Source organism: Camponotus floridanus, unplaced genomic scaffold, assembly GCF_003227725.1.
Source record: "Camponotus floridanus strain SB8 unplaced genomic scaffold, Cflo_v7.5 scaffold111, whole genome shotgun sequence".
NCBI lineage: Eukaryota > Metazoa > Arthropoda > Insecta > Hymenoptera > Formicidae > Camponotus > Camponotus floridanus.
This window is the reverse complement of record NW_020229228.1, coordinates 259,153-282,035: the sequence shown is the minus strand read 5'-3', so window position 1 is coordinate 282,035 and position 22,883 is coordinate 259,153. Positions and strand designations below refer to the sequence as shown.

Here is a 22,883-nt window from a genome sequence, read left to right as displayed (position 1 = left end):
TCCAATTGTTTTAATGGAAACTATATATTCTGATTTTACACAACACACACCGCAGTTTCCTTAGCCTTATCTCTGTTCCAGATACTCAGTGTGAAGATATTTATGTTCGGCGCTATCTAAATGACTTTGCTTTCTCGATTTTTATATCGCTCTTATTTACATGCACATGTATGTATTATCTTCTTCATGGCGCTAAATAAAAATGCGGCGTTAAATCAGTCGAACCGTTCAAAATAAGCATTTGTCTTCACGCAATAATTTACTGTTTCATTCTCCGTGATTATTATTTATGTTCGGAAAGATTAATTAATAGAAAATTAGGCAATATGTGGAAGATTAAGAAAAAAACGTTGAATTTCACATCTCTTAATTTTGGAGGAAGAAAAAGAGAGGAAAATATGTCTTTGTAAAAATGTTATTTTTTATATAATATATATAATATAGAATTTATGTATATATATATATATATATATATATATATATATATAATTTATTAATAAATAAGTATATTAATATATAAGTAATGTAATTTTACGAAACAAGACTATAAAACTTAGCATATATAATAAAAAAAAGATGCATTTATTAGGGGGACAGAGAGAGAGAGAGAGAGAGGAAAATATTTAACGGGTAAAATATTATAATAAAATTTAGAAAAAATTTAGAATTCGTGAAAGCAAACATTTTGTCGTATCGCGATGCATCCCAATAATACGATACTGAGATTTAGTCTCGTATATCGAAAGCAAACGTCCAGAGGATGAACAATAATATAGGGGACGAGGATGAACGGAGACGAAGATGACAACGACGACAGGGACGACGAAGAAAATCTACCGGCACGGCCGGCAATCTAGTACAATGGATTTTGAAGAGTGTAATTTTCGTCGGCATACAACAATAGCCATACCTATCTACCTACCTACCTACCGCGCCGTATAATCTCATCGTCCGCGCAGTTCTAATTTTCCGCGCGTCATGGGAATTCTCGCGCAACTTGACGATGTGCACGAGATGCCTCGTGTTCGTTAAAATCGTATTTTATTTTATTTTACGTCATTTTTTTTATACACTTTCTACTTATCTTCAGTGATTCGTATCTTAGTAATTCCGTCGTGTTTAGCGAAATGACGACATTAATTTTATATATCTAATTATACGTGAAATAGTGAAGTCTCAGAATATTATGTGTGCATTATTTTTTTCGAAGCACTCAAAATAATAATTATAATTTGCGTGTGATAGAGAGATGATATAATTATCACATTAGACGATTTCGATTGTTATTATCGATTTTTTTTATTAAAAAAGAGAAAATATTTTAATATAAAAATATAGTCTCCAATATATTTTTGCAACATCAAGTAAATAGTTTTATGTAGTTTATTTAACTTATCGCATTCAAATTACATTATTATTATTATTAAAATTTTTTAATATAAATGTATGATTTTTTATATTTTTGATTTCATTGTAGCAATATGTACATTAAATTGTTAGGATATTAATCTAATGTTCATTAACATTCAATTAATTATTTGAAAGAGAATGCAGCAATATATTCACTATATTATATTAAAGCATCATGAAATAGAACAAATTCGATATACAAAAATAAACTCGTGATAAAAAGAATTGAAGATACCTGCCTGTTGCGCGTTTCCAATCGTCCCGTACATTCGATATTCGATTGGAATCCGTGATAAATTCAATTTGCGCGTTTACACGAAAAACGCGCGGCATTAAGCGGCAACGATGTACCGAGTTTTAAAAGTCGTCCGAGAGGGTTAATACTTCCCTCTCGCGTCCTCCCACGGCCAAAGAAATATTGCCCGACGTCGAGGCGAGACAGCAGGGTGAGAGCGCGGTCCTCTTAATCGTCGATCAAATCGATCCCCGCCGTAAATCGCCCGAGATCGATCCGGGAACGAGGGGGCGTGCCGGCGAAAGAGTGTTCCGCTTCTCCTCGGTCCATCCGACACCGATTTCCACCGGTATCATATCGGCCCTGTATCGTATCAGTGCCGCGATTCGTTCCAGGGGTGGATCGCGGAAGATTCGCGCTCGAGATCGCGCCTTAATCTGATGTAAAGGCATTTTTTTCGATACCTGCCCGCCAGTCTTTCATCTGTGAAATCTCGTCGATAATGTTTGCTACGCGCCTAATCCTGTGTTCAGATCGTATCGCGTTCTCGAGTCCCCTGCTCCTCTTTTTTTTTCGAGCTCCTTTAAGGGTGGTTGATGGCTCGGAGTAGATTTCTGACCCTTCGATCAGCCGCGATTATACTTAGACTGTCGTTCACGCTGTCACGATACTCGTTTGTACAAAGACGTCTTGTAGCAGCTGGTCTTCCGAGAAGGATGAATCTTTTTAACCCCTTGGAGTCGAGGTGATTATTCGAAATGTGTTTGGTGAAGTAAACTTTTATCTCGATATCTTACATATATTATATGTATTCTTACATTTATGAATCGTTGCTTGTATTCTGTATGTTTATGGATTCACGTAGCTGTTTCCAAACGTTGCGCATCATTGACGTCATGCTGTATAAAATAGTATCATAAGTATTCCAAAGCGAGTCTCCCATATCGCCTTTCAAATCAGACAAACACAGAATAAGTAGGAAAGGAAATTAGCATAACTTTAGGTAGACTTAATGACCATGCAGTGCGATGTTATTCAGATAACTGGGGAGAAGAACGTAATGTTTTTTATATTTATTTGAATCTCGATTTTTCGAAGCAAAATATTCGAAGCGATATTTAATACAAAGAAATTAGAAATAAATCATAATCTAAGATTATAATTAAATGTAGCCAGTAAAATAGATTCTAGATGTTTTTTAATTTTTGCTTTTCATTTATACAATTTTGCTCGAAAACTTCTTTAAAGATTCTTTTTAAAGATATGCTTCATCTGTAGAATTAGTATTTGTTTTTTATTATTTTTTATTTTACGCTTATCGGTTGGGTTGAATCTGCTTATTTTGGTCGTCCAAATATTTTTCACTCTCTATTGTGAAAATACAAATTGGTTGAATTTTCTCCATATATCTCCATACATCTATATTCTCCATATATATTCAGATGGTATCATATTGTCTGTTTCCACCGTTTTTTTACATTAAAAAAAGAGTCTCGATCCGTAGTATTATATTTGTATTTTGAAAGCTTTCGACGTATGTCATTCATGTAGTGCGGAAATCTTATTTTTCTTTATTTTAAATTGTATATATAAATTCTGTATAAAGAGAGAAACAGAGAGAGTGCAAAATAAAATGGTAGATTGATATATTACATGAGACATGTCATATGGTAAGTGGCTATAACTTCGTTGATGTTCAAATTGTTTCAAATCGAGAAATATAGTCGATATACGCGAGATTGCTTAATTTATTTAATTTTAAGAAGGCTTGACGAAATTATATCCATTGACGAAGTTATAGCCATTTACCTTAATACATAATAATTTAAAAAAATAATTTAATAATTTAATAATATATTTAATAAAATAATATTATAATATAAAATAATATATTTAATAAAAATAATTTAATAATTTAATAATTTAAAAATAATTTAATAATTTAAATCTGTAGGATCAATTTTGATTCGCCAATTTGAGTATGTGGATCTAAATTTTTAATAATAATCGTTACATAACATGTTGCAGCACCAATTATAACTGATATTTGGAGTATTTTATTTATTATTTTTTTACGGATATTATTAGTAATTATACGTAATATATGTCACATACGATTTTTGATTACTAATAATTAGAAGTTATCTGATTCTCGCAGTGGCTAAAATTCGTATCGTCGAATTTTTTAGCCACTCTGTTGAACGAGCGCTCTCACGATGTAATATCGCGCCGCTCGACCGGCCGGTGCAAGCGGAAAGAATAAGAAAAAAAAAAATATGCGGGATCGAAGCGATTTCGATTCCTAAGCCCTGCCGACAGAGCCAAACATGTTATTTTCTCGTTCACGGTACCCCGACATCCGATCGATGAGCCCGTCCCGATTGGTCCCGCTTGGATTTTAACCCGTCCTACCGCGTCCACGCTGCCGTCCAATCGCCGCTCCGGTTGATAAAGGAAATCATAATTAACACGATTTGTTAATGAGCTCCGGGACAGTCGACGTCGACTGAATGAAAACGTCGCGGACGAACTTAGTCGCAGCTCAGTTGGATCCTCGATCGGCTCGAATTCCTCGCGAGATCCTTCGAGATCGGCACATCCTGCAACGTGAACCATGAAGTGATCACTCTAATGCGTTTGCTTCGACATATTTTGCGGTGATTTCGAAATCCTGGATCTCGTCGCGAATTGATTCGCGGAAAGTGACAGTCGTTTATTAACGCAAGTCGGTAATAAATAATTATTCTCGATTTTTAATTTCGCTAGTGTTCATTAGCGTGTTAAAATCACAACGATAAATCGAGGAAATCGAGATAAATCGGTAGAGTCGAGATATTTCTTTTTAAAAGCATAAAAGAGCTCGTGTAACATGTGATAAAAGGTGTATAAATCCGTGACAATAGATATTTTTAGTGGATATCGTGAATGAAGACAAATCGACTGAAATACAAATAGTAATTTGAAAAATAATTTAAAATCTCGCAGTGAAGTGCTTACGGAATTTCAATATTTATTATCGAATTCTATTGTCTTACATGTGACAAAGACCATAAATTTGAAAAATATAGAGACGCATATAGTCACATAACATATATTACGTGCTTTTCGTATCATACCCTATTATTATTGAGAAAGAATTCTTATTTACGGATTGTTTCTTTTAGAAACAAAATCAACTAAAAATAAGGTAATTTGATGTACAATATATAAAATGTGAGAATGAAATCTTCTGGATGTTTATTATATATCGCAATATATTAATTTAATTTCTAATTTAGCTTTGTGCGGGTTAAATTTTATAATTTACCGCACGTTCTCTCTCTCTCTCTCTTTCTTTATTTATTTTTTTACGTACACACATTGTATTATATTATTCGGATGGAAGAGCTCTGAAATTTTGTGAATGCAATCCATGTGATAATCATGTGATAACAGCACGTGTAAACAACGTGTTGCAATAAATCTGTTAGTGATATCATATTTTATTATAAGATATAGAGAGTAATATTGCGACAAATAGTGTTTTTCCTCGAATAATATACATAATATACATATATAAATTCCAGCTATCTCGAATGCGCACAGATGTCACGCGATAATATCGGTTTTGCGCGAATTGTCGCAATGCTACGTCAGCGTAGCCGCGGCTTCCACGTGATCGCTATCCGCGATCACAACCGAACCACAGCTCAGAGATCCGTTTATCTTATTATTAGACAAGCAGCTGCTCGCGATGCAAATAATTATACATAAGTCTCTCGCGCGTAACAATTACGATGACAAGGATGAGGATTTCGCGCAGCGAATCTTTTCCTTTGACTCGTGTCACTCTTAATTTCACTCTTCTCATTTTAAAGACTGATTAATGATGATCTATTTCGCGTAAATGAACGTAGCTATCCTACAGGCAGAATTTACGAAGCACGTCGTTTTAAATCGCATATCTTTAAAAATAAAAAAAAAATATTTTATTTTAACGATAGACGAACGAGCTGATATTTTAACGAGAGAAGCGAGGCTTGCATCCTCAAAAATTCTAATTACGTCGGCGTAAGATTTTCGTCACGCGGCGAGCATCATTTACGGAACGAAACGAATCGCAACGCGAAATTATGAATAGCGAGCGAGTATCCGCTCGCTCTCCAAGAGCTCCGAGCGGTATGCATTGCATGTCGCGCGCCGTATAATTAAGCCGCGATATTTCCACCGAATACAAAACATGCAATTATCTCATCTGGATTACAGTACCGTACTCCTTAATACCGAAACCTACGTACATTGTATACGCGGCTTGCGACTAAGATACGGCCCGCGGCCGGTCGCGCTATAATTTTCTGCTCCTTCGTTTCTAGATCGATGGAAAGAGAATGGGATGTAATTACGGATTGTGCGGGATATTTGATTAGAGCTAACCGGTAACGTCTCTCTCGCAGAAGTAAAGTGAGATCTATCCTAAGTAACGCGTACAATTTATCTTTGCCCATGAAATTCATATTCTTTAATTAATAGTCCTCTTAATTTTCAATCATATTTCTATACCTTTTCACAACAATTTTAAAAGATATGATTTCTATTTATTATGTCCTTATAACAATGATAAATAGACCTTACTTGAGTATATTTGAAATGGTTGAAAGGAAATAATAATACAGAAATAATAAGATTGAAAGGAAATAATATAGGAGATAAAATGATTTATTTATATAAGTTCTATATACAATTAAATTTTATAAGGAAAAAAGAATATAGGAGTGTAGTTAGATTATAAGAATTATCAAGAATATTCATATATCAATAATTATAGAGAAAGAAACAAGAACAAAACAAGAACAAAAAATTTATTAGAGAGAAGGAATATATGAGAGGCACGGTTTTGTCGTTGCATATTTCTGTATTCGTAGAAGCAGCTGCAGGCACGACATGTGAATCGGGATCTATTTTAGTCCTTGCCACGATTTGTGTCGCTCACGACGAGTTTTTGCGAAAACTTTATATCTCTCGAGGTGTTCCTTTCTACGAACACTATCGATATAATTAATGATTATTCCGCGTTTAAAATCGCGCAGAACATGTATTATTCATAATTATTGCCTGTGTTTTTTATTAATTAATAAAAGTAGAATGGCGCTATCTGATATGTCATCTTTTCAGACTCTCGCAGGAACGAATAGCCAGGATCGAAAGAGGATGATAATCATTGACGTTTTATTGATCGGCGAAGCTTCGATATTTACTTACAATTAGATTTAGATCAATAGTGTGATTTATATAGAGAGATGGACGTATGATTAATGTGTCTTATATAGCCTTCTCTCACGATTGGAAATATATATATATGTATATTTATTTTCCTCTCTTTTCTTACTTTTAGAACAGATGCGAGAAATATAAATTATTAATATTTATATGTTACCATGCTCGTAGTAATAATTATTATTGTACGAAATGTCTGCAGTATAAAATATTTTATATATTTTATTTTTAAGTAATCACTAATTGATCTCCTGAATGTTATACTTTTTTGTAATTAAGAAGATATCTACATTATAAGATTCAATATATATATATATATATATATATATATATATATATATATATATTGGATTTTATAATATCGTAACATATAAATATATTAATAATTTATATATATTTTTCGCACCTGTACTAGAAGTAAGAAAGGAGAAGAAAATTTTTTTTAATTACTATGTTGATTATTAATTATATTTAATTGAACTTAACCGAACACAATGGATTGATGTACACTTTGGAGACAAATTTTCACTTTTTCTCGGAGAAAGAAACTTTATATTTCCAATAATTTATATTCTTGTTTAATAATCGGAGATAATCTGCTCTTCTTCAATATAATGTCACTCAATACCCTAGAGTAATAAAGTCGCTCGTAATGACACAGTGGATAACTTTTGTGGGATCGAGTTTAGTCTTCACCTCGGAATAAGTCGATCTAGCTTAGTTTCGTGATTGTTAACACGATCAACACGAGCGACGAGATGGCGTGGTGCCGACAATATGCCCGATAATCGCGGATCTCTCGATCCCGTAACCGGCTTTGTCACACAATGCTAAGCTTCGATCGTGCGCCGAGATATATCCGAGGACTTCATTGTGAGGATCGAAAGAGAACGAGGGCGTTTTCTCTCGCACGAACGAATTTATATTCGATAAGCCAACCGCGCGTGACGTTTAACACCCGCCTGTTGCGTCGCGCGCGACAATTATTTTGCTTTACGGTTGCTGTAAATTAATTTTAATGATCCGCCCGTTATGATTTATTACACGAGATCATGTGCGCCGGACCGTTGGATTTACAAGTGACTTGAGAGAGTGTATAAATATTGTTTGTAAAAATGTTTATAAAATTTTTATAAAATTCAAATTTTTCTTAATTCAATTTTTACAAATTTTTCTTTCCCCTTTTTGGATTATTATAATAATTATCTTGTGTTTCTCTCCTTAAAATATTCAATCTGTAGAGATTTGAAACATCCTTTTTAAAAGATGGTATTTTGAAGAAGATTATTGCAACCTTAATTGTAATTATAATAACACTAATCACTTTATCATGAATGAATTCTTTTTTATAAAATATTTTTAATTATCGCCTTGCGAAGAATTAATTTAGAATTATAAGAATTATATTTACTATAAATTATATATTGATATATTTTTACATCAATAGAAGACATGAAAACGTGGATAGGAAACTACTGAACAATGGAAAGTTTTTTAATGCCTTTTTTTTTATTCGTCCGTTAAACATAAACTTGAACTTCGTCCAATAAAGATATATCGTGTCGTCCATTTTTAAGACTACGTGCGTCAGTGGAGAAATAAAATGGAAATCAATCGGTGAAAAATGGCCGCCATTGGCATAAATTATCAATCGCTCGTGAGCTCGTATTGTTCTCCGGAATTAATTAATTTCATGCGCGCCAAATCGCACAAAGTAATCGCCTTTTAGATAAGATATACCTTCCATGTTGCTCTAATCGACATCGTCTTCGTTTCGCTTTTGCAGGATGGTGCTAGTGGTGGGCGGAGTGGTCCTGCAGGAGGAAATACCCGCGGATAGCAGATCCTTGTACGCGGCCCACCCGGTATATCGCGAGAGCGCGGCCCAGCTGCACTCGATGCCGGCGAAACTCGTGGGTCCGGTGGGTCTCCTCTACGTCCAGCAACGGGAAATGGCTGCGACTCTGCCGCAGGACAGTAAGTGCGATATGTCGTGTTTAAGCGAGCCGTTTTTTGTGGTAGTTGGGTAAAAACGCTCAAGGAGACGAAAGGGTTTCACGTGAGAGTTACACAAACGCGCCGACGATCGGATAAGAAATAACTTGTCTGAAATGAATTCGACAGGAATAATAAATCTCGCGCCGCAGATATGGAATATATTATAAACGATTTTTGTTATCGTACAATTTATTGACATCGTCGCTAAGCAATCTTATAGTCATTAAGTTCGAGAAAATGCGTGTTAGATAAAACTCATTAGTCTTTATACAAGACTTGCGTTCCAGATAAAATAACCCTGTCGTATATCTTGAAAACCTATTATTAGATATGGAAAAAATGATAATTTAAATAGTATAAGTCATGGAGAATAATTCTTCATGTTTAATTTCACAGTATATATAAAGCGATTCTTTTTTTTCATATAACGTTTTTTCATATAATAATTGAAAACCTATTAGACATGAAAAAACGATAATTTAAATAATAGAAAAATAATTCTTCATATTCAAATATTCTTTTTTTTTATAATAGTTTGTTTTCTCTATCTTTAATATTATTAAGATACATATATATATATATATATATATATATGAATAGAGCAAATCGACGTTAAATATCAAATCACAGAAATATTTAATAAATATGAAATTTGGAGAGAAAATCTTTTTCCAAAAAATCCGTCGATATCTATCAAAAGAACATGTCACTGATGCAATATAGTCACGGGATATCCGTGTTATCTCTGGATGTGTTATATCGAACTGTGTTACCGGCAACTTGTGTGATATCGTTGCAAAATTGACGCAACTCGCCAATCTATCAGTTATGATTACACTTAATTATAAGAATAAAAAAATAACAAACGCACGAGATGATAAATAGACGGATGCTGTTATTTCGCGTGTTATCGGAGCAAATTACAGTCCAATTCTTTTTCGATAGTATAATTTTTAAAACAACGATTCGTCTGATTGTTATAGTAATAAAATTGTCATAAATTTTATATTGAAACATATATTTTTCCATAATGCAAAAATTATTTATCGTATTAAAAAAAATCTCGTATAAAAAGCGACTGTTCTTCTCACGCGTCTTTAGCATTTTATAATAAAGATACACCAAACGTGGAAATCAGTGAATTGCCCTCTGTCTCGTCCTCTTTCTAAATTATCTATTTTAATTATATATACAATTTTTGAAATGACCTATTTTAATTATGTATACAATTTTTGAAATGATCTAAAATTGTTTCTCGTGCAAACTTGAGAAAATCTTAATATCGTAATATCTTTAGTAAAATATCTTTAGTAAAATAATAAATAGAGAGTAGATGTATGTAGAGATATAGAAATATAAATCTCTTTGGAAATCACAAAAATTTTTATTTTACATAAACATGAAAAATTTCTACTGCATCAACGAACAATTTTAACAATCTATAACTTCTCGAAATGTTGTATTTATGCTCACTACCGCATTATTTTTTTTTGCTTTCACAGAGAACGTGAACATCCTCGGTTCGGACGATATGACAACGTGCATAATCGTCGTCGTCAGGCATTCCGGTGAGTATATTTGAAAGTACAATCGCGGTCGTTATAAACTAGTTAGTTGCATATAAATTACTGCTCGCTACACGGTTAATGGAAAAAAAGAGGTCGGAATAACGCAACGACAAAGCGAGATTGTTCGATTTGTATGATGTCATTGAAAAATGTCAATTATTTATAATTATCTTGTGTAAAACTCGTATCTTAATATTCATAATAAAATTAATAAAATGGAAATTCTTTTTAAGCAAGATGCGAATATTAGCAAGATATATTAGTGCAATTCAGAAACTTAGTTCTCTCTCCCTCTCGCGCAAAAATTCTTCATTTTCAATCACTCTGAGATTATTGCCACTCTGACATTAAAGAGATAAACTTTATCAATTTTGATAAAAAAATTAAGGTTTGCGATATGTCTGTAAAATTATTAAATTATGTGCATTTAGATTTTTTTATTAAAACTGAATAAGAGAGATGTAAAAGATCTTAGCACAACTTTTGAAAAAAAAGAAATAGGCAAAGAAGCATTCAAAAGAAAGAAAAAGAAAAAGAAATCCGAGCGCAATAATTCACCTAATGTGAATTAATTACAGAACCGATGAACAAGAACTTTTGAAAAAAAAATAACATTAAGTCGAAGTTTGATTTTTACAATCATCTTAGAGTTCCCCGATTTTATGCCGATTTTTATTCCCTTTGTCCATAGGCTTATAATGGATTTATTTATTTTTCGTTCGAGTGATTGTCTCATAATATGATTATCGTAAAGCGAAAAAATAAAATGCGAAATGTCATTTATTTGGAAAAAGAGCTGAGTAATAGAATCAGTTTTGTCGAACTCGAAGGAAAAAAAATGCTGATTAATTTACGATTCACATCTATATCACAAAGTCATTTAATTGACTTGCTAATTCTATGATGTCAAGTTCGGAAAGCTTTGAGTAAATAATTGCGCGATTTGTAAAATAATGAGCTCTATTTGCACAATTTTCCACGAGGAAAATTATGCAAGCAGTATAGTAATATAAAATTGGAAACGTGTAATTTCAATATATCTCACTTAGAGAAAAACAAAAAAAAATTTATTCCGCGAAAGAAAAATATTAAATCACAGTTATGAAAAAATTCTAATTTTATACAACGATAAGAAAAAGATTAGATTCTCAAGTGATGGTTAATATAATCTTGCGTGCTGAATATTAAAAATTTATTCAAATTATTATTTTTCTTCAACATGCGTTTTCTCAGCCTGACATTAATAACTAACAACAAATGTACACGGAGCTCCATAAATGTTGCTTTTCCGCACTGTAACGCATTTCTTCTTGTATGAAGAAATCCATCAACATTGTACCGTCCATCTCGACAAAACTATCGAGTACGTTCTCCTTAACTTTCTCCTGTTGCGGCGACAGTGCATCGCGACTCAGGCTGGGTGTCTCCGATCGTCTTAAGGTTGCGCGTGAATAATGGCAGAGGTAGAAAGCGACTTCGAAAGTACGTAATTAAGTAACAGTTCGCAATATAAAAGTTTTTATCGCGAGTTTTTTTCCATCTTGCTCAACTATTGTCATGCAAGAATATTCAGAAATTAATTATTGTAACAAATAATTATTATAACGCATTTATAAAAGACATTAATTAATGAAGAGAATACGCATAATACATTCGCGAATTGAATGTTTATAGTATCTCGATCATATTGCCGCAGAATACACGCGTTTCAACTACCATTCTCTCTTTTCGTTTCACTTCGTTCCACTTCGTTCAAGATGTACGACGATAAATCGCGTCTAGTGAACGCGTTGAGATCGATCCTCTCGAGAAGGCGCTCTCGGATACATCTTGTGATGCTGAATCGTTTTAGTACATCACAGTACAATGCGAATGCTCTTAGCTGTTTCGTTCGCTCGATGCAATAAACAGCGAGAGAGACCCAATACGCCGGCTTGCTCGCGATAATTACTACGCTGCGATAATTAGCGAGCCAGCTCGGTAGCAATGTTTAAGCGCTCGGAAATTAATTTTCTTTTTAATCGATATATTTGTTGCGAAAAGAGATACGTAGTGACGGTCGCATAAAGCGCAAACGATAATTTTTTTTTTATTTGGATATCTCAAGAGGGTTTCTTTTAATTTATTTTTCAATAGCAGTAAACAAGCTGTTAATATATACGTTAATAACAATAATAATAATTGATAAAAATAAGTGCAAAATTTATCCGTTCTTGTATCGGAATTATTTTGTAGATAAAAATTTATTATTAATAAATACTTATGTTAAATCATAATTAAATACTTATGTTTAATCATAATTTTAAATAAGCATATTTTCTTCATATTTTTATATAACTAAATGCATTATTTAAATCGCACATGGTACCATAAGAGATCCTCAATATCTGGTTTTCAGGTTCAGGAGCCGCAGCACTGGCGCATCTTGACGGCTCTGGAACAGAAGATGCTGCGGTGGCGATGATCCAGAGGGTAACGGAACTCACCCTTGGATATCCCGAAGGTCGGCTGGAATTGCAATTGGTCGGCGGTTACTCCGATCCGCGAAACTATTCCGAGGAATTATTCTACACTATACTTTGTAAGTAGAAACATGCTTAATTTTTTAAATATGTAATTTTTCTCAGTAACGCTGAAATAAATGAAAGAATAGAATAATGCTGGAGTTTGTTCTATTGAAAATAAATTTTTTTAGCTTGTAATTATTACATTTGCACATATAACCGAGTTACATCTGCTTTATCTCATTCGTAAATGTAATAAAATTAAATCATTTTCTCCCTTTGTTCGAGATAAATTAAAGGGATAAATTAAACGGAACATGTACAGAATTTATATTACATTTTCCGAAATTTAATTTGATAAAAATTAATATGATCTATATTAATATCCGCGTGTTAAGTTTTATTTTTTATATAGATCAAATAATATTAGATTATATAGAAATGAAACTTTTTTTGATATGACAGTTGAATAAATAAAATTCAATAAAATTACAATATCGCGTTTCATCTATAATGTTAACGAGATCGATGTGGTTTTCAGCTGCATTTCATAAACAACCAGTGGAAATCGACCTGACATTATGTTGTGTGGGCGAGCTAAATACCACTGTGAGAGGCGGGATTCATTGGCCGGTGATCTACGGTATCGGGTTGAACGTGAAAACGGGTGAGATCTTTCCCGCAACTTTCCCCGACAAAGGCCCGGATCAGGCGCTGCGGTGCGCCAGACAATTGACCGGAGGTCAGCAGGTGCGTGTATGCAACGTTTGTATTCGTAATAGTATTTTATAGTTTAGCACTAACTATGTACAAGAGAGAGCTCATAGTTCGCGTGTTCGCAAATTATTTATATAAATGAATAAAATATATATTTTATTATTAAATGAGAGTTCTATCAAATTTTATGTAATCCAATTCCTTCAGAAGATTAAATATGTTTGTCTTATTTATGCACAGGTTCTGGATATATACGATTGCGGTCTTGGATTACTTAGAATCGGTCCGTTTAATTATGATCCTTTGCGAGGTGTGGATCTCTGGTTGGCGCAAACCGATCAATTCATCCTGCAACATCTGTCAACGTCACCGGAAGTAGAACAACCACATTTCGTCTCACAAGTAATGCCAATTGATATATTTTTTTATATATAATATTATAAATCATTTCGAAAGAAAAAGATAAATTAACAAAACCAACTGCGCACGTTTCATGCGAATTACTAGACAATAACAAAATTTCTGTTTCAGGTACGGGCGACGCTCAAGTATATTCAGGACAATCAATTTCCAGCCGTCACTGTTTTCCGAGATAATAAACCTCATTACTATCGCCGGGATGAAACCACCGGTGTCTGGCAGCCGATGCGATATTAACCTTAATAAATCACAGATTTGGTTAAGGTTTGCGTGAAAGTTATTCGCAAAATTTTCGAATGATATAAAGTACGATATCAAATTGCGGATGAATGAAGCATGCGGAATTATAAGAATTTAAATCAGTTACTGAAATGTGAAACTGCATTTTCTCGAAAATCGCAGTCGTAGAATTGTTGCCCTAATGAATTCGTTTTAAAAAATTCATTCCGCATTTATAATTGATGAAAAGTACGGAAGTCGACATATAATTGCAGCTTTTATCGGCTGACAATTATTTGTGTTCAATAAAAAAACACGTCCGAGAAGTTGTGGGAATATAAATTGAAACAGTCATAATTAGCGCACAGGTTAATGCCTTAATGTCTGCTCACAATGAAAGATATCTCGTGAACCGCATTGAAGTTGGAGTGCAGATTAGCCTTTGAATATATTACCCAAGTACGATTTGTAATATTTACAAATTAAATTCAAAGAGTAGAGCTTAACTCTGTTATTATAGAGTACAAGCTAGGAAAATAAATATGAATTAGAAGTGATTTTGGCAAATACGAACAATTATGCGAAAATTTTAATACGCATTATCGATACTGAGATTATATGTGTATATATTTATGACACATATTTTTCTTTATACATCCTCTATATTGATATAATTTTTATTAATATTAATTTTTTTATCATATTACAGCAAGATATTTCAAATCGCGATATAAATTACGTCACAATCGAAATAGGTTTTAGATAAATTGATATGAAGACTTTTTTAGATATCAAAAATTTTTTAAATCGTACTCGTCTTTCACTTACCAGGCGACTATTCTTTTATGACTCAAAATTGGAAAACGATATATGAAATCTTATAAGGAAGAAAAGAAACAAAAAAAAATTTGTAAAGCATGCACATATGGAAATATATACCTCTCTCTTCTGGCACTTTTGGATATATTTATATAAAACAATATTCGCGGATATAAAATACAGCGCGCATTATGAATAAGCCTGTACGTATTAATATGTTGTTGAATTTCTTTTTTAATAGATGCTTATGTTATGTATATGGACGATCGAATTCGATTCATTGTTACAAAATGTTATTAGTCATTGTTCTATCGTTGAACGTTCTCTCCGGATTAACTTTCATCGTCGCCAGATAAAACAACAATATGTATCCTCATCGCGCATTTAGTCATTGAATGCGATTGTTCTATACTTATTTCACTTTTACAATATGTGCAATCTTCATAATTCAATAACTGAAAATCACATTTGATGCTAACTGCGCGATGCAGCACGAATTACGCACACGTGCATGGAATTAGATAAGAGCATTTATTGTTCTTTTTTTTCCTTTTATTTCGTTCTTTCAGTTGAATTACGAAAGTTCAAACAAGGATAATTTTGTACTTGCCATAATAAAGCAAAAAAAATTGTACGAAAGATAGAGAGAAATGAAGTAGAGGACAATGTACATAATATTTTCAGGGTTGTGCCCGAATTCTTGTCGGGTGAGGGAAAGTTCCTCTGCCTCGATACAGTTATTTTAAAATCTCTTTTCAAATAGCAAAGATTAGTAATCAAGTAAAGGCCATTGATGTTTCGCGAAAATTTTTACTAATTTATTCTCGTACATACATATATGTTGAAAATGCCAATCTTTTTTTAATTATTATTTGAATGTATGTGCGATATTCGCGAGACATATATTTGGACGTTCACGTTTAATTCATTTACATAGAATAAACATCCCAAATAAAACGATAAATTGAAAAAATCGTTGTCATTTCACTAATTATAAGTATAATATATAAATGCATAATAATGTGGTGCAATTTCGATCAATTTAAAAATCACGTAAACATCCCACATAGGTTTTATCGTTATTTAGAAAGCGCGAGCACATGCGATCGCGATCGAAGAATTAAAACGAGGCCTTCCCTTACCTGTGAATTCATTGATTAAGCGGGAAGGTAATTACTCTCTGGATTGTGCTCGAGAGTACAGTTCCGCAGCCATATATAAAAAAGGTTTCATGTATTTCATTATATGAACGCAATTTTCATAGCAGAAGAAATTCAAAAAATTCTATGTATCGTTCCTTGTCTTTTAAAATGAATGTATCATTTTTTTAAATGATATTTTAAAAGTAAATATAGCGAAAAGTAAATATGAAATTACTTCTACGGCTATGGTCTCGAAGTTTCAGTACATAAAAGAAAGATGCGTTCACAATATTTCATTGTCTAGTGATACATAAGCTAATTAAAGTTGATATTAATAATAATAATGATGATGATATAATGATGACACGATGATCATGATACTGCTAATAACGATAATGATATTTTCTAGAGATCGAAAAGAGATATATTTTTACTATATTATGTAAAATAGCGAATGCACTCGCGACGATGAAGCTCTCAGGATCGAACACACGATCTTCTTTTTCCTTTCCATTCGATCTGCATGAGTGGAGGAAGTGTAGCGGGTGGTTTGCCACTTACTTTGTTGCTTCTGGCAGGAGAATATATGGCTTTTCTTGCTTGCTCATAGAAACTTCCCGGTACAGTTACATATATATATTTTTTTATATACGTTCTTTTATCGAGCGCACTCTTTTTTTTCCTTATCTTCGGCCTCGTTCTTACAATAGCGTTCCCGTTCGATCTCCTTCGCATTCTTTCTCGCGTTACGCAAACGCAATCTTACTACATAATATTTTATTTGGTGATATATTTATACAATAAACGAAATGCTAGATTAAAGCAACGTCGTGTATATTATTTCACAACATCGCATCAAATCAAATATTCAAAATGACAACCATAACTGATTATAATCCATCGTTAAAAAGAATGCATCCTCCTGATTTGGCGTGATTTCCGTGATAAACAATCCCCTTAGTGATTTAATTGCGAAGTGAATAACGCATATTCTATACGTTCAGCTTGAGAAACTGTCGAACAGAAACTGGTAAAAACAAAGTTGTTAACAAAGTTGCGGATTGTTACGTAGTATGTTGTAAACTATTACGTAAGTACCGTGAAACTCGCGAAACACTATCATACCGCAAGAAGAAAGTACTCGCGTATTATGGTTACATAATAGTGAGTATCAAATATCGATTTCAATAGAGATAACTGTTTGTATAATAATTAATTTTCAATTTTATTCCAGAAAATGAAAAATTGTAATGAATAACGTTATGTTTTAATGCACAATTATATTAAGACATAGTATACAATATTTTTTATCTTTGAGAGAACTGTAATTAATATTATAGTTGGATTATAGAAGCAATTTAATTAACGAAGCATGTAAAGACAAACTAAATAATAAGTAAGATTAAATACTTTAGATTCATTGTCTTAGTTTAGCAGAGAAAATCGTTTAAAAGTTGTGTATTTTAATCTCTCAATTAAATCTAAAATCTTGAAATCTCTCTCTCTCTCTTGAATATTGAATTTTTTAAAAATTTAAAATTTATGTAACATAAAAATTTTTTATTAGATATGTTCGCATCGCTAATAATAGAACTTGACGCATATATTTCATTCAACATCAATAGCTTATATGTGTGTGTGCAATCTGTTTCCTATTTCCTGAAAGTTATACGAGTTGCTTGATTGTCAGCGGAAGGGAACTTCCGGAAAGTTTGTTATGAGTGACTTACAAAGTCTTTCGACATGGTTGCGGCATAGAATCCAGAATCCACAGTGAGAAGTTGATAATTGCGTTGAAAAGTGATCATCCAGAAATAATATTCATAGAAATATATAATTCCTAGAAATTTTAAAGATTAACTTCGAGCTTTTACTGGAAGGATTAAGTTGCAGAGAAGAATCTTGAAGCATTCTCGGATGCTTTTGGATTTGTAAAGCTACTCAACTTTACGGTGATATTGAAATTAGTTGCAAAAAATAATTTCAAAAAAGTGCATTTTTATATACAAGCCTTAATACTGAGTTCTTTATCTCTCGCTTTCTCCTTTCTGTCGACATAGTGTCGCAGTCAATTTGATCATTTTCTAGCTTTAAAATTTCTATTAAATTTTTGAAATAACAGAAATTGAATATCTCATTTTACATTAATTATATTAATAATATTTAAAAAAGATACAATACTTATTATTAAATTATTTCCTAGGATTAATTCGAGAAGATTGGAGACACAAATTTCAATTTCTCACGGAAAAAATATCACACTCACATATATTTCTATTACTGAATATTCTAAATCTCCCAAATATTTGAGGGAAGAAAAGAAAATCGTGAGGAAAAATGGAAGAAATGTGGCTGAAGGTAGGAGAATCCGCGAGTAGTGATGGACGACGCTGCGCAGACTCCTCAAAAGTGACTCGGCTCGACTCGCAGTAGTCGACATCAAGCGCTTCGTCTGACACGGTCAGTGCCGTTTCGTCGTCGAATCGAGGACGACCCCTTCCGCGTTTCCGCTCGTCGTAGACGCGCCACGTTTTTCGGCATATTACATTTCGAGCAAATCCCGGGAGAGCGCCCTTTTCTCATCTTGGTGAGTTTTTATTACATTCTCTCGAGACATTATGCGGCCTTTTTATTAAAATTGTTTCGAAAAATTTTTCAAACTCTTGTTTGCGATCAATTTGATCAATCTCATAACTTATGAAACTTACGAATTCGTAAGTTTCATAAGTTATGAGATTGATCAAATTTTTCACGGATCAGATTTTGTCCCAAACAAAGTTTCAAAACGATGCGTGTTGATATAATATAATAATTTTGTTTAAGTTAATATATCTTTACAAACATTCTCCTCTTTTAATAAAATCTGAAATTTAGTTTGGTGATTGGAAAAATAGTATAATATTTAAGATTGGATTGCAGAAAGAATCAAGAATAATTTATAATATATAATTAAAAAAAACATGATTGAACTAAGAAATTGATTAAAGAATTTTCTCTTATAGTTTGTTAATGCAATAAGTCTAAAGCAATATGAGATACATCAAATAAGAAAGATACAAAATTCTATTTTTCTACGTCAATCATTTTTCAAATATATGTTCGAGAAATATGTATCTCAAAACATTTTCTTTAAGGACGAGCACACAATCTGAATTAATTATATAATATATTTTGATTTATTGCAATGAATCAAATTTTCAATGCGTCAAACTAATAAACTAGTAATAGTTCGAGTTTTTAATAAATGCATTAAAGATGATTGCTGGAATATTTATTTTATATAAACTCGTTTTTAATAAAATTGAAATAACAGATCTGTTATACATGTGGAAGTTTATTTTAACAAGCATTAATTGATTTTAATGTAAAGAAATTCTCACTTCTACAGTCAGTAAATGATGAACGAATGATTTCGTTACGAAATATACGAGCATTCCCGCAGTTCTCAGTAGTAACTCCATTATGTCGAAAGCAGCTGCTCTTCGTAAATGGAATTGAAAGAAGAATAATGATATTTACGTAACGTGTTAGTTAAACTACGCGACTTTTTGCTGCGCATAAATCGTGAGTCGCATCGCTTAATTGAGTAGCGCTAAAATAATGTTGAAAGCAAATTTTCGACGTAAAATGAAAAATTCTATAACTATTATATGTATTTTTCCTTCTCAAAAAATTAAAGAAATTCTCGACAAGTTATAGTAAATATAGAGATAATAATTCAACAATATTAATTGAAATAATTATATTGGGGGAAAAATAATACAATACTCTTAATATACAATATATATACAGCTTTGCTGTAAGAATTTATATTTTCAAGTATATTCTAAAATTTTATAATATATTTTATTGAATAATTTATATGATTTTTATATTATATCTTTGTATTCGAAAAATTAATGTTTATGCAGATTTCCTAAAAAAAAAAGGATTTTTTCTTCAATTTGCCTTTATCGCTTGAGGACGGTATTAATTTCAGAAGGCGCTAATGATCAATATCTTTGATCGTAAACTTCTCATGAAGCAAAGAGGAAATCGTAAAATATCGGTTGCTGGAAAACCACATTATTTCCTAGAGCTAATCTTAGCTAATTGCAAATCTTCGTGTCGTTTTGATTTGAAGATTGTAATCGACCATCTTATTTCTTAGAAATGACAAACAGGGTGTTCCTCCTGATTTAACTCTTGCTCTTGATCGATGTATCTGTAAAGAAGCGAAGGTTGATGAAAGAGAAATCTAAAACATCAACAACCACGCTAAAATATATAATTATACGCTCTAAATATATAATTATAAAGCATATTTTTATATAGTAGCAGAACATTTCTTATTTAAATTAAAACAAATTTCGGCGCGCGCCGGAATGTTAAAGCTGTTTGAATTAAAACTTTGAATTGAAATAAAATTCATCGTGAATTAAATCTTAGATATCTGAAATAAATAAGACCAATACATACACACATACGTGCTCGTTTCTTATATAATTTCAAATGGACTTTGTATGTGTTTTCATCTAATTTTAATACTTATAGGCAATATCAAGATCTCAAATTAAAAAATCACTGAGAAGATACTTTTCTATAATTATAAAAGTAAAGTGTGTTAAAAAAAATAAAATAAAATAATTCATTTAATTATTATTCAGTATAAATAGACAGAAATTAATGTAGAAACAAGAATTGTGAGGTTTTCCTATACTTTTTCATAAGATCGTAGACATTGATAAATGATTTTATATATATGATATGATAGATTTTTTTCGACATTATTTTTCCTATTTCGTTTATTTTGCGTACTTATGTATAAATTTTATTTCATGTATTAATTGATTTAATATTTAAATATAAGCTTTTATATTAATATTATAGATAAAAATATCGTTACTTTCTTGTTTAAGTATTAAAATAATATTTTTGTCAGACTTCTGAAGGAAACGATTCATATATATTTAATATAAAACAATGTATTAGAAAATAAGCTAAAAAAAGAACCATAAAAATAATGCAAAAATACATGCAACAAAGTTCATGTAAAAATTTTCTTCTATTATCTTGTCAAGATTAGAATTCTTTTCTCTTTTCATTTAATTATTTATGTGACTCATTTTATTTATATTGTTAATATATTTTATTTTTATGGATATAAATATAAATAATAAAATAACTATTTGAAAACTTCATATACGTCAAAGAACAAAATATTTTTTACATATTTTTTGTGGCGAGAAACAAAATAATTGTTTTTCCGATACTCGTCGCTAATATTCTGGAGATGAGCAATTAAAGACTATCCGCGGACTATCCGCGATGTGTCATAAACTCCGCAGATCAATTGCGATAAATTCTTCTGGTCGCGATCAAGTTTCGCCATTCGCAATTTACGAACCTGCCCTTTACTTCTGTCGCGCGGGGGCGACGATCTATTAAAACGTCTCTCGAGCCTATCTTTTTATCTGCCAGTTTATCGACGCGCCGCATCAAATGATGATCGCCTATTCTCGCGCTTGCGAGGGGGGGCATGCACGCGATATTATTTTTTTTTATCTCGGTCATCGACATTGTTATATATCGTAGAGGGAGCGATTATTGTCGGCGATGGTTCTTCGATCGTGGTTCAAAAGAGAGACGTAACTCAGTCGTTGCAAAGTGGAACAAGCAGGCTGATCCGAGATCGATAATGCTAGCTTCGCGTTTTCCTCATGCTAACTTGTTATATAGAAGAGCGTAGAGCAGGAATGACGTATTTAATCGGATTAAAGGGGCGAACCCCCCGCGAACGCCGCCCACTTTCTTCTTTCCGAGGCAGGAAGCGAGTAATCGACTTTCAAGAGCGATTTCACCTTTCGCTTTATTGCGGCGCAACTTGTACCTGCTCGCCCCGGTGCGCTTCTTGTCCTCTTGAGGACGAGAATCGCCACTTCGTTGACGTATTAACTGCTACTTCTCGGAGATTTATTAGCGCATTTATTGATATTCTGATGATAATGTCAATAAAAAAAAGAATAAAGGAAAGATAAATTTTGTTTATATTATTCTTAGCCGACCAATCAGATGATTTCAATTATTTTCTTTTACTTTATAGATAAAGAAGCACTGCCACGGAAAGAAAAAGTTAATGGCTTATATTTTCTCCGTCTACCGTCTTTTTTCTTTAAGACATTCTAATTTCATTGATTCTCTAATGCCTTAAATCTCTGATTTCTACTAAAATGTCAAGATACTAATTATTCTTACCTAATAAGTGCTTATACTAATAATTTCAAGCTTATAAGCGATAGACAATAATTGTGAATATGATAAAGTTTCTGGGAGATTAAATAATAAGAAATCTCTTATCAATAATTTAATATCGTAGTGATTTAATTATAATAATAATTAAATTACTACGATATTAAATGATTGAAATAATTATATAATAATAATTAAATTACTACGATATTAAATGATTGAAATAATTATTTAAATTCACTTCAGTTGAGTTGTAGAGAAAAGTTTTATTGAATAACTATGTCGAGAGAGAGAAATTTAAATTCTTTTCTATCGATAAAGAAACCGAATAAATTAAATTAAAGATTAATATTCATGATAATAAATGGTT

At 32.2% G+C, this 22,883-nt stretch overlaps 2 protein-coding genes across 4 annotated transcripts in view; both read left to right on the top strand.

Moving 5' to 3' along the window:
- Window positions 1–17,111, top strand: part of LOC105248633 (protein N-terminal asparagine amidohydrolase) — a 49,350-nt gene extending 32,239 nt beyond the window's left edge. Inside the window, exons 1-7 of one of the 2 annotated variants that reach the window (XM_011253531.3) lie at window positions 4,141–4,832; window positions 8,685–8,875; window positions 10,399–10,464; window positions 12,863–13,045; window positions 13,510–13,718; window positions 13,926–14,087; window positions 14,217–17,111. In XM_011253531.3, coding sequence (XP_011251833.1) covers window positions 8,686–8,875; window positions 10,399–10,464; window positions 12,863–13,045; window positions 13,510–13,718; window positions 13,926–14,087; window positions 14,217–14,342 — 936 coding nt within the window. In that variant the 5' untranslated portion in view covers window positions 4,141–4,832; window position 8,685 and the 3' untranslated portion in view covers window positions 14,343–17,111. Of the gene's footprint in view, window positions 1–4,140; window positions 4,833–8,684; window positions 8,876–10,398; window positions 10,465–12,862; window positions 13,046–13,509; window positions 13,719–13,925; window positions 14,088–14,216 lie in introns of those variants that run through there. The other variant, XM_011253530.3, reaches the window with a different exon arrangement.
- Window positions 17,112–18,584: 1,473 nt separating this feature from the next.
- Window positions 18,585–22,883, top strand: part of LOC105248632 (GTP-binding protein Di-Ras2) — a 70,660-nt gene continuing 66,361 nt past the window's right edge. For both annotated transcript variants that reach the window (XM_011253529.3, XM_011253528.3), the window contains exon 1: window positions 18,585–18,872. The gene's annotated coding sequence lies outside the window, so the exon portion shown is untranslated. The remainder of the gene's footprint in view (window positions 18,873–22,883) is intronic.